The 13068-nt window shown below is 38.2% G+C and overlaps 1 protein-coding gene across 2 annotated transcripts in view; it reads right to left on the reverse strand.

Moving 5' to 3' along the window:
• Positions 1-1475: 1475 nt before the first annotated feature.
• Positions 1476-13068, reverse strand: part of arhgap39 (Rho GTPase activating protein 39) — a 70780-nt gene continuing 59187 nt past the window's right edge. For both annotated transcript variants that reach the window (XM_006781105.3, XM_087830363.1), the window contains one exon: positions 1476-9440. In XM_006781105.3, the coding sequence (XP_006781168.2) occupies positions 9246-9440 (195 nt within the window). In that variant the 3' untranslated portion in view covers positions 1476-9245. The remainder of the gene's footprint in view (positions 9441-13068) is intronic.

The following is a 13068-nucleotide window of genomic DNA, read 5'->3' on the forward strand; positions in this document are numbered from 1 at the left end:
CAGATGGTCACAAATTGTTGTTGCGGTACTTCAGCATCTACCTAGCACTACAGAGTAGCAAGCATTAAAAGCCGTAACATTTGTTTTTCAAATGCAGCACTTTTTGTCAGCTCATCAAATACACTAATTTATGTGCAGTTTGTTGAATACTTGAATACTGTTCATGCTAGCTAATGTAATGCTGTATTTCTCAGGGAAAGAAGATTGTGAGATAACTTCACTCAGAGAAAGATGGAAGAAAGACAGGAGAGGAAGAAAAGAGCTTAAATGTAAAGATAAAGTTGTGTTTTATTTATGTTGTAAAACCTCCTGCAAAACAAACTGAGGTAACTAACTTTGTATTATTCCAGTCAAAAGGCAGTGTCGTCCAGGATAAACTGGTTACCTTTTTATGCTGTTTTGAATTTACAATAATGCATTGTGTTGGGCTGGTGCAAGTAGGTGTGGTGTTCATGGTCAGAGTTAGATAACATCTAGTATAAGGAGAGCTGAAGATTCACTTTATTCAGTGAATCATCCTTTACAAAAACTGTATACTGTCGAGTATAAAGACAGAACAAACAGTTGGGAAAGGAAATTTTAGAGGATCTTCAGTCTTTTGGACAAACTTGAACATATTATTAAGTATATATTAATGGAAAAATGTTGATATATCCAATCTTGTCAGTTTTCATCATGTGTTTATTTAAAAGCACTTGGTCCTCCTTGAAACACCCTCTACAGATAAATGGATATAGTCCAACCAGCTCTGCCATCATGTCAGCATCAGTTTTTCACTGTGAAAATTCAACATTTTATATTTAAAAAATATATTGTTGTATTTGTAACTACCAAGCTCCACCGAGAATAGTTAAGACTAGAGTTGTAATATAGTATAATTAACGATAAAAGCCAATCTAACATTTAGACTCAGTTTTTTCTATACCATTAGGAACTTTTATCTTTTACATTTGGACAAATGGGTATTTGTCAGGTATAATAGGAATTTTTTGATACTTTGTATCATTCTTGTAGCATTCTTTTCTGCTCTGACTTTGTGCAGCTCAAACTTCATTTAGCCTGTTGCTGTGAGATCAAGGATGCATCGCACTAAAGATGCTCTACGAATTTTTTCGTTATTTTTCGTTTTTCCGTTGCCCTGTACTTATACATGTGTAATGACAATAAAGTTGACTCCAAATCCTTTTCTGTGTTGTGCTAGTTGAAGAATGGAAATCCATCATGGTAGACTACATGAGCAACACGTGAAGACAGCTAGGAAAGAATAAAATATTTCATGCACGTATAAAGTCAGAACTTCCTAGAAAGCTCTTTTCTTTTTGCCAGTGCAGGGTGACTGTGGTCACTAACTTGGTATGAATCCCCAAAAAGCCATATGACATCATACAGCATGAGTCCCTCTCAGCTATCTGAGAGATTATATGAAGCAGTGATCCTAACAGTCTGAACCAAACATCAGTCTCTGGGGGTTTCAAAAGACGCATGATTATAGAACACTGAGTGTTCTGCTTTATAATGAGTTGTGCAACAACATATTAGTTTGCCATATGAATTGTTTATTAAACCAGCATCTGTTACACTTCCAGAGTCTTCTTTAAGACAGAGTGTGAGTGACAGTGGACAATTAGATACAAATGAAAACCTGGAGAGCTGAAGTGGAGAGCAGTCTTCTGTTCATCTTTGTTTTATATCATCTACACTGACCACAAATTCATTAGTAGGAACTGTTAGAAAACAGTTTTCTGAAAGCAGTCAGAAAAAATGGATTAAAACGAGCTTCCTCTTATTATTGGATTTTTAGATCTAAATACTAAAACATGTATTTATTGTAATTCAGCTTGTTTTTCTAATGTCTTGTAAATTCAAGACAGTTCAGACCCTACTTCTGCATGCTCACTGGTTGATTTACTGGGTCTATCTACAACCATCTTTTCCATTTAACACAAACACACAACATGAGTCTGGTTCTCCGTGAGAATTTTCACCTACTAAGTGGTCTCAAATGAAATCAAACATTTGGTTGTGTTCATACATACACACAAAAAATAGCTGTTGTGGGAAACAAGTTTAAGTTTTGTCTATGATTTCAATGTCTGACAACTTTAACTCTTAAAAACATTTAAGAGTTCACTGGTCACATGTGAGGAGTGTCAGTGTTGTGACATCTGACCTGGATGGGGAGCACTAGCTCACTACTTTTACTGTCTATTTTAATTGTTTGTTTGCTTTCTTCAAAGATTTAGCTGAGTTTTGTCATAAGTTAGGAGTCTTTAGAGCTCGAATGAGGAACTTCATCTCACTGTGTCATCAAGAAACAACTTCAGCTAAACTGGTTTCTTATGCTTTCATTTCTCAATGATAAAAACATACAAGTAGATCTACAAACCACAAATGTGTTTTTAATGAATTAGTGCATTTTGAGATTTTGGTTTGTTTGTTTACACACCACGTCTTATTTCAGACTGAAAAACTTCGCTGTACTTTATCTGTTGGATATTGTTGCATAATTAATGAGAGAATTCTTTACCGGGAAACAGAAAAATTCAGAAATTCTTTGTAATATAATAATAATACATAAAGTATTGTAATACTTCAAACTATTTTTTCCTAGATCCAAAGACACTTCATTTCAAACATACCACAGCACTTTGAGTCAACTCCTGTTTACAAGTCATGATTAATAAAGCACACCCTCTGTCAATTCTTAGGTTTACATATCAAGACAGAATAAAACATTAGGTAGTTCTTACCTGGTTTTCTTAAAATTAGTTAAATGCAGCATCAGATGAACAACACATTCACTGTGTAATTAGATATTTGCCCCCCCAAAAAATAAACTGCAGACGCAGTGAGTAGAAAAATTAGACTGCATAATTTTAGAGCTTTTATCAGTAGTAATTTGAAGTAATCATTTTCTGTATGACTAGAGTGGAGTAAAAATTCCTCCACATTTTTTACATTTTGTCAGTTAATTTTTTTTCCCGTTCATTGCGCTTTGTGGGCATTTTAACTCTCATCTTCATGCCGTAGCATTTCAAAGTCTGTTGTTGACCTACTGGTGTGCTTGGGATCATTTTCATTGTTGCATAACTGAAGTCTGACTAAGTTTTAGCTGTTGGACAGATTTAACCTCACATTTCACTCAAGAAATAGCTGGTATATAAAGGTGTTCATGGTAGACTCAGTGACTGCTCAACAAACCCAATGATCACCCCTTGGTGTTTGTTGTGTCTCCATGTGTGGCACTGTGCATTCAGATACGGTTTTTAAAAGCTAGCCAATGCTGCCATGTTATTTTGAGAGAGAGCAAATGGGCTGGTACTTAGTGTTTTTTTTAATAAATTCAAAGCACTTTCTATGACAAATCATGCCTAAGCACTTTCAAACATTCACACACACTGTGGTGGATGCATCCTGGCCATCTTGGGGTTCACCATCTTGTCCAGTGATGCTTCAGCAGTCAACCAGTTGCTTTAAGATAATTGCTGATTACTTTCCTCCTTTGAATTGTGTTAACACAATGCCAAGACTTTTATAGGGTTGGTCAAATGTGCTGATGAGCTGCTACCAAGTTTTGGGTTTTTTTGTAGGGACAAGCTAAAAAAACTTGGGCGTGTGGTTCGACATGGTGCTCTCTTTCGAGTCTCATGTAAAAGAGATAACAAAGACTGCCTTTTATCATTTGAGGAACATAGCCAGAATCAGACAAGTTTTGTCAAGCGACACTGCAGAGGTACTTGTCCATGCATTTGTGTCCTCACGCATTGATTATTGTAATGCTCTTCTTTCCGGGCTACCAAAGAAAGGTTTTAGAGGTGTACAGATGGTGCAAAATGCAGCTGCTCGCATTTTAACAAGAACTGGGAAATTTGAGCACATTAGCCCTGTGCTGAACTCTCTTCATTGGCTACCTTGTCAGGTTCGAGCAGATTTTAAGGTCCTGCTGCTCACCTACAAGGCTTTAAATGGACTGGCACCTTCATACCTCTCCGACCTTTTACATCTTTACGTTCCATCCGTGCTCTCCGATCTCAGGACTCTGGCCTTCTAAAGGTTCCTAGAGCCAGAAAAGAGACAGTTGGAGAGCGTGCTTTTTCTTTTCGTGCCCAGTTTCTGTGGAACAGCCTCCCTCAAGATATTAGGCAGGCATGCTCTGTGGAGGTTTTTAAAACTAAGCTGAAGACACATTTGTTCACCCTATCTTACATGTCTTAATTCTATGGCTTTTGGTTTTAAATTTTTACTGCTTTTATTTTTTTTTTTTTATCTTTTTAGTTTCAAATAGTTGTACAGCACTTTGTTTGAAAGCGCTTTATAAATAAAGTTATTATTATTATTATTATTATTATTATTATTATTATTACCTTACAGAAAATAAGCCAAAATGGAAAACAGAGCGTACAGAAATTACGATGCATTTCATATATTGTAATGATCTAACGAATTAGACACCCTCGGATGCCCTTTATTAATTAAGAAATGCTAAGGACCAGAATCTTTTATTATGCCCTGACATGTAAAACCTTATAATTTAAGGAGGGTATACTGTTTTTTTACTGTGACTGTATATTTTCCATAATTCAGAGGTAGTTTCCCCAATCATGCTCATGCCTCAAGCTTCCTTATTTGGAAGAAGGGAAAATGAATTTTTAATTTAAAAAAAACATGTTTAGCTTGAATTAATAGTTGACTGACAGTACATTTAAGTAAGCTTTACTTAGAGATTGTGCAGCTAGCCCTGCAAATGGTGACCTGTCCATGGTGTGCCTCTCACCCTGTGAGAGCCGGGATAGGCACCAGCCGCTGTCTTAAAAGTTAATATCCTTCTCTAGACAAATGACTTCTCTGGGCTTTAAAACACTTTCTGTTTTTTAACGGGTGGTAGGTAGAAACCTGTGGATGTTAGAGGAAATGAGTTAAAATTGCCACTTTGATTAATGTAACAAAACGTACACTTTAATTAGACTTAAATAAAACTGAAAAAATCTCACCCACCCTGGTCCTTTCACAACAATCTCTATTACATATGGTGCCTTTTTTTATCTGTTTTTCTGTACATACTTCTTTTTACATAGTATGTACAGTGACAGTGTACATTTGATCTATGTGGAGTGTGTATTTCTGAGTCAGTGAGCTGTATAGACACACTATGACTTTCAGCTGTATTATGGAAAGAAACACATCCAAATTGAGATTCACAGTCAAACATCACCATGTGTGAAAAGATACGCAGACACACTTGTGCAATAACACAAGCGCTCATCTTCGGGAGGCATTAAGCAAATATCCTTAAATAAATACAAAATAAATTAAATCATATAAAAGAATGTGTTAAAAAAAAAAAAGAAAAGAAATTCTGTTACATATTAAAACAAATTGCAAACACAAGTAACAACAGTACTTGCTCATAGACAAAGAGCACAAAGAGTACAGATGGCTACAATCTGTAAACAATTATGGACAGAAGGACAAACATGCATGGAGACAGACACATCCACATGTCATCAGTGTGTAGAAAGGACTAGTGGACCTAAGGTGGTGGTGGATGAGGACTTTTTCTCTGGGATGGGAGTATTATGGAAGAGCTGTCACTTCTCACTTCCCTGTCAAGAGGTATGGGCTGCAGTGCTGTGTTTGACAGCATTATTGGCAGTGCTGCTATCAGCTGCTTTCCTGGATGTGTTGCTCATAGATGGCTCAGGACTGACTGAACAGCACCAAATACTACGGCAGAGTGAAAGGACATGAGCGTTTCATCAAAATTTCCAGAGTGCAAGGACATTTACATTTTTTCCACACCAGAAACCACTGAAGGTTACTATTTTGTTCGCACTATAACTGTGTACAAGTTTTAGTGTAATTGTATAGTGATAACATAGCCATCGTTGATACAGGAAGAATTAAAATATTCTCCCAGTTACACAAATACCTGCTTAAGGCGAGACACTACCGTTAGTGTTTTTGTGTTATTTTGGTTTCATAGTATGTCTTCTTTCGGAATAGTGGAAAGAATACAAAAAGATATACACATTTAGATTTATTTTTCTGCACTGGACATTTATGCAATTGTTTCATAATGCAGAATTTCTCAAATGTGAGTTCTCTCAGTCAGATACCGGGCAACTCAGTGTTCAATATTCTTTGAGACATGCACAGGAGAAGCCAGAGATGTATCCACCAATCTTTCAGATAGACACAACTCTATCACCTGACCCACAGCTGCCACAACTACAAGCTGTCCCAGGTGGGCTCTCATCCATGTACTGACCAGACCAGAAGTCTTTCTTAACTTCTGAGATCAGACGAGCTTAGGTGTGCTCAGGGTGGAATCGCCTCATGCTATCAGTAGTGACACTGAACCTAGTGTCTGTAATATACAGTGATCCATACACTGCTTAAAAAAAATTAAAGGTACACTTTGAAACCACATCAAGTCAACTCAGTGGGGAAAAAAGTCATGTTGGGTATTTATTTTAATATGGACTTGGTAATGTTAGGAATTGAAGAATGCCACATCATTTGAGGGAAATAAAAATTGTCAACATATAAAAGGCCGAATTCAAAGATGCCCCGAAATCAGAGTTAAAAAATGATGCAGCAGGTTAGTCCATTTCGCAGAAATTTCATTGCCGCAACTCAAAATGCTGCAGTATTTTAATAGTTTGTATGGCCCCATGGCCCCCTTAACACCATTGAGGCATGCTCCTAATGAGAAGACCGATAGTGTACTGGAGGATCTCTGTCCAGATCTGGACCAGAGCATCAATGGGCTCCTGTTTTGTGTGGACTGAAACATGATGTCCCAGAGGCGTTCTATTAGTTTAGGTCAGGAGAGGGTGGGGGCCATAAGTGGTATCAAATCCTTCACCCACCAACAACTGTGGAGGAAACCAGGACCCACTCCACCAGCGTAGGGCCTGACAATCGTTCCAAGGCTTTCCTCCCGATACCTAATGGCAGTCAGGGTTCTGTTGCCTAGCCTGTAGAGGTCCGTGTGTCCTTCCAAGGATATGCCTTCGCAGACAGTCACCACTCACCACCAAACTGGTCATGATGAACAATATTACAGGTTCTCCATGGCTTCTCCAGACCCTTTCATATCTGTAACATGTGCTAGTGGTGGATTTGCAAATTCTGGTATTCAATGGCAAATGCCAATCGGACTCCCTGGTGCCAGGCAGTGACCATAAGGCCCACTAGAGGACGTCAGCCATCCTCATGAAATCTATTTCTGACTGTTTGGTCAGAGACATTCCCACCAGTGGCCTGCTAGAGGTCATTTTGTAGGGCTTTGGGTAGTCCTACTGGTGGATCTCCTGGAGTAAGTACTTGTCTCCTGGAACCTCCAGACATGGCAAACTTTCTGGCAATGGCACGTATTGATGTGCCATGTTGGTGGAGTTGGACTACCTGTGCAGCCTCTAAAAGGTGCAGGCACAGCCATTGTCACCAATAGTGACAATGACCCTAACCAAATGCAAAACTAGTGGATATAAACAGTCAGAAAAGACGAGGAGGGGAAAAAATGTCATTCACCTGCAAAGCCATTCCTGTTTTGGGTTTTTTCTCACAGACGCTCCTCTAGTGCACCTATACTTAATGAAATGTTAATTGAAGTAACATCAAAACAATTGATACAACCTTCTCTGCTACTTATCTGACCAGCTCAATATCACAGAAGTTGGTTGACTTGATGCTATACTCTGATTAAAAAGCATCCCTTTAATTTTTTTAGAGGACTGTATATGAGGAGATTGAGGTTTTAGTGTGCACGATTTCTTTTAACCATTTTCAGTTTGTTCAAATGTGGAAACTTCACTTTAATAACCCTTTTTAAACAGATTCAGGGCTTTCTATGCATTATTCAGAGCCTAGTTTGTGATAAAATATTGCAGAAGATGAAATAGTTGTCTCCTGAAAAAGTATTCTCCTGTACTGTGTCACTCATCTTACCTGGTCTGACCTTTAGTTCTGTAATTCCAGACTTTTCAAGATCTGCATGTTGGAAGTAACTTGTTATGTTAACATTTCTCAACAGTGAGCCACATAAACAGCCAACTTTTTTCATAATGCGGCATACAAAATGTTTTGTTCAATTCAGACCTCATGTGTAGCACGTACTAACAATTATAGTGATCAGAGCTGTCTGTGTGCTAGTGTTCATGCTCTCTTCACAAATTGTCTAATTAGTCAGAAAGGCTGTCACATTATCTTTTTCTTTAAAACCACAGGTGTTTAAATCATGTTTAATTATTACTTGTTATTAAACCCTGTCTTTCTTCCACAGCGTCTTTTGTTATCGTTTCACTCAGCTCTGTTTTTTCCCCTTACTCCCAACCAGCTACAGCAGATGGCTGTTCCTTTTACCAGAGGGTTCTTCCTCCTAAAAGAGATTTTTTTCTTCCCGCTGTCATTAAGTGCTTGCTCTTAGAGGGTAGCCTGATTGTTGGGAATTTCTGTCTATCATTGTAGGGTCTTTACCTGACAGTATACAGTGCCTTGAGGCGACTATTGTTGTGATTTGGTGCTACATAAATAAAATGAAATTGATCTGTGTTTGATTGTTGCAGTCACACACAATGCAGCACGCAGTGTGTTTTAACAGCAGCTTTGTTCTCACTGGCAGCAAACAAAATTCAAAATGTTTTCAGCTGCCATAACTTGACCCGATCCCTGTGCCGATGATCTTTACTGCTCTATAACTGTTTGGACAGTACTGAAGACTGCAGAAAGTGGAATCCTCTGGGACACTGGTATATGCTGAAGTAGGAAAAAACAAAGGAACATTATGTAATAAGCAACAAGGAGTCAACCTTTGAGGTCAGAACTCCAAGAGTGCCACTGAAATGAACCTGTGAATCTAATGAGCTGAGATCTTTCCTAAATCCCTCCTATTCCTCTACCCTAAGTGTATACTGTAGAAATGTATGTGAAGGCACACACTGTATTGTCATGTGAAAACCTTGTAACGCTAATATAAAACATAAGTGTTAACTACGCCTGGAGAAACAGAAAAATAGCAGTTTCATCTGAAAATGCTAAATGGACATATTCAAATCAAGGCAGTTTTCTGATGCTTTTAGGAAAGTAAACACATTGGAGATTAAGCATCCAGCAGCAATAAAATGTGTATTTCGATGTTCTTGTGCTGGGGGACAGTACTGAAATGTGATGGAGCAAGTTAAAGGGAGTGCGGAGGAAGCAGGAGTGAGTGAGTATGGAGGATGACTGTGTGCAGCTGGGGGTTATAGGATTCCATCCATGAAACTGGTGTCTAGCCGCTGGATGAGCACCCGGATAAAGGACATCTCCTTGCGAGTATTTTCAAAGATGACCCTAGGATCATCAGACTGGCAGCGCAGACAGTTGGGAGCCATAACCATGGCCAGGTTGTTCACATCCATTTTGGTGATGGCCACATTAGCAGGCTGGGCAAATACCTAGACAAACACAAGGAAAGATCTCTATCTAATAAATGCAATAACATTTCAAGGTCTTAAGCATACTGTGATGATCTGGCAGGCATAATATTACAGTGCTGGAAAAAGATTATGTTTTGTGTTTCTCTAAAGCTCATATCTGGTCATGGTCATTTAATTTAGCAACACTATGTAAATGTGACTCTCATTGTGCTGCAGCTTTTTTGTTTTAACAACAGTTCTCAGCTTTTCAGAACTGTTGAGACCAACTGCTGTAATTTTAAAAGCCAAATGTTTTCAGATTCTTTAAATAAAATTTCATAGTATTCATAGTTTCCATGTATCCATGTTCCAAATATCAGTTATGTTCCTCAAAAATGTTATACATCATTATATATCATTCAGAAAAACTTGAAATGTGCACTCTATAAATGGTTGTTCTTGTTTCAGTGATTTCCAAAATCACAAAACAGTTGTTAGAGAACAGTTTTCCACTCAGTCCATCTCAAATAAGCTTGGGCCCAGGCAGAACACACCGTTTCTGGATTATACCTGTTGCAACACAAATACTGAAAAGTAGATGATGAAATAGCAAAGTTCTTTGCAGGTTTACACTAAGAATCATTAACATGTATGTAGTGCAGTCTTTTATCTGCTCTACATACATTCTTCTCTATAACCCACCCGCTCTCAGATGCTGTTTTAATATCCAGTCATGTTCAGTTCAATTCAACTTTATTTATTTGGCAGCAAATCACAACAACAGTTGCCTCAAGGTGCTTTATTTATTCATAACCAGGACTAGGGAGGGGCATGTACGGTGGGGGTGAAGGTAGGATGACAGATGTTGTGAAGGGGGGCGTGTCCCATTTTGACCTTGGGACTTCCAGGTCACAGGTTTTAGAACTGATGAGAGAGGTGAAACGTCTTCAAGAAACTTAAAGAAGTTCAGACGCTTTTCTTTCCAAGCTCCTTAGACAACCCGGAACATAAGTCCAGAACTACCTCAGCAAAAAAGAACAAGATGGTAAGCTTGAAAACATGGAACGGCCAGAACAGTCTCCAGACTTAAACCCCATCAAGATGATTTGGGATGAACTGGACAGAAGAGTGAAAGCAAAGCACACTACAAGTGCCAACATTTATGGGAACTTCTACAACAGATATGGAAGAAGTTTCTGAAGAATATTTGATTTCTATTGTAGACAGAACGCCACGGGTGTTTTTAGCTGTTACATCTGCCAAAGGTGGCTACTTTGATGAGTCAGAAGTTGAAAAAACATTTGGGTTTATAAATTGATTCCATGATTTCTTTTTTAACTCCAACTGCTTATTTGTACGATGCTTTCATTTCAGAGTGCAACGAGACATTAAACTCCATAATTTGGGGTGTTCTAAAACTTTTGACCAGTAGTGCATATGATCATATTTAAGACTGAAGCAATAATTAATGGTAGGACTTCTTTGAGCAGTCTTGTGGGAATGAGGTCTAAAAGACTCATTGATGGTTAGGAGGAAGTAATTACTGAAGTTAATTCAGAAAGCTCAAGAGGAGAAAGAGTCTAAATACATATCAATGGTACTGAAAGTAGCTGGACATAATGACATAATGTTACATCTTACATCAGTAAGATGTAACATTATGTTACATTAGTAATATTTTTTTTAATTTAATGTTTAAAATTTTATATCTCTGACTCTTGCACCTGGAATCATCCGTCCTCTTCTTCACCATTTGGTGTTTCTTTTTGGTTGAAAACAAATACAAAACTCTCCATCCCTGTATTTATTTCACTGGTCTGAAAAAAAAAATATCACAATTTAAAAACAAATACCAGTTTAATTTGTCATCTTCTGAACCAGATGGTTGGCTTGATGGTTTTGGAGAACCACCTTCTCCAAAAGTATCTGGTAATGACATTCAGTCTCACCAGCGTCCCTTCTGTGTTTAGGGGCTCTTGTCAACAGCATTCTGTGAGATTTCCTTAACTATTTCACCTTCACCTATCTCAGTGACATCTTGATCTTCTCAGAGTCAGTCCAGGAACATGAAAGCCTTGTCTGACAAGTGCTTCAACAACTTCTTGGGAACAAGTTCTACGTTAAAGGTGAGAAGTGCGAGGTCCACGCAGAACTTTTGTCATTGCTTGGTTTCATTGTGAAGAACGGACAAATAAAGGCTGATCCAACAACAGAGGCGGTAGTTCTCCCATCTTTACTTCTAAGAAACACTCTCTCTCTAAGGTACTTTTTATACTCAGTCATAATACTGATGATTAACTTGATTACTTGCAAATGTTCATCCTTTCTAGTATAACATACTTTTTAAACCTTTTGTTACCCCTGTGCCAACCTTCTTGAGGTGTGTTGCTGCCATTACATTCACAATTAGCTAATATCTTTATTAAAAGTGAAAAACGTGTCTAAGTTTGAACATTTGATATATTTTATATGTTCTATTGTGAATAAAATATGGGTTTATAAAATTTGCAAATCATTGCATTCTGTTTTTATCTATTTCACACAGCATCCAAACCTTTGTGGAATTGGGGTTGAAGGATAAGTTGTGCTAACATGTCTCTATCCAGGTCATGGTAGTCTAAGGAGTCTAAGGAGCTTGGAAAGAAAGCAACTTCTTTAAATTACTTGAAGACGTTTCACCTCTCACGCTTCAGTTATAAAACAAAATGGTAGAAATTTCCAGGTATTTAAATCCTAGTTAGGGTTCAAATATACGAACTACAGAAACCACCCATGCTTTAACCTGAGATGCAATCCAGACTGCTTCCCAAGAGATTGCACCTTGAGTCTACAGTCAAGGGACAAGAGCTGAGGCCGATCTTATAGAGAGCAAAGTAAGTAAGTATGAAGAGCACTCCAAAGTGAGATCAACCTGACCCTGCAGGAGCTCACAAAACTTGTAACATTTGTAACCCTTTTTAAACATATTTCTCTTCTATCTGCCCAAACGAAAAGTGTACGGGACAGACACATTTGCAGGACTATAAATCCCACTTCAGCTGTACATCTGGGAAATGGTAAATGGACTGGTTGTTACATGTTGCTTTACACAACTTGCCTCATTCACCCATTCATACAAGCACTTTTTGCTATGCTTGTTCTATCTAAGTGCTTTCTATCTACTATTTACACACATTCATACTCTGATGTATGCATCATAGAAGAACTTGGGGTTAGTATCTTACCCAAGCATATTTGGCATTTTGACTGGAGCAGCCTGGGATCGAACCACCAACTTTACAATTAGCAGATGACCTGCTCTAAGTAAAAAGGTCAGTCTTGGAATGATGCAAAAGTTCAAATTTTGGATGGAGAAGACTGATGGTTTGACATAGAAGAAAAATAGGCCATATATGTCCACTGTGAATGACCACCTTTGAACAGAGTGGGTGGTTTATGCCATCAGCTGTCAACCCCCTACAATTCAGTCTCGAGATCCCTTCCCAGGTGCTTAAACTCATGTTGCATGAGGTGATCTCAATAGGTCACATGACAGGGTGAGGCAAAGTCTCAGACTGGTTTCACTTGGAACGAGTGTAATGACCCATACCTTTTTTCACACACTGGCAGATGTGCATGATTAATAGTAAGTCAGGTTAAGGGACAGTCCCCACTCGGTTTAAATCCC

The sequence above is a fragment of the Neolamprologus brichardi genome, chromosome 17 (assembly GCF_056152115.1).
Source record: "Neolamprologus brichardi isolate AB-2024 chromosome 17, ASM5615211v1, whole genome shotgun sequence".
NCBI classification, from domain to species: Eukaryota; Metazoa; Chordata; class Actinopteri; order Cichliformes; family Cichlidae; genus Neolamprologus; species Neolamprologus brichardi.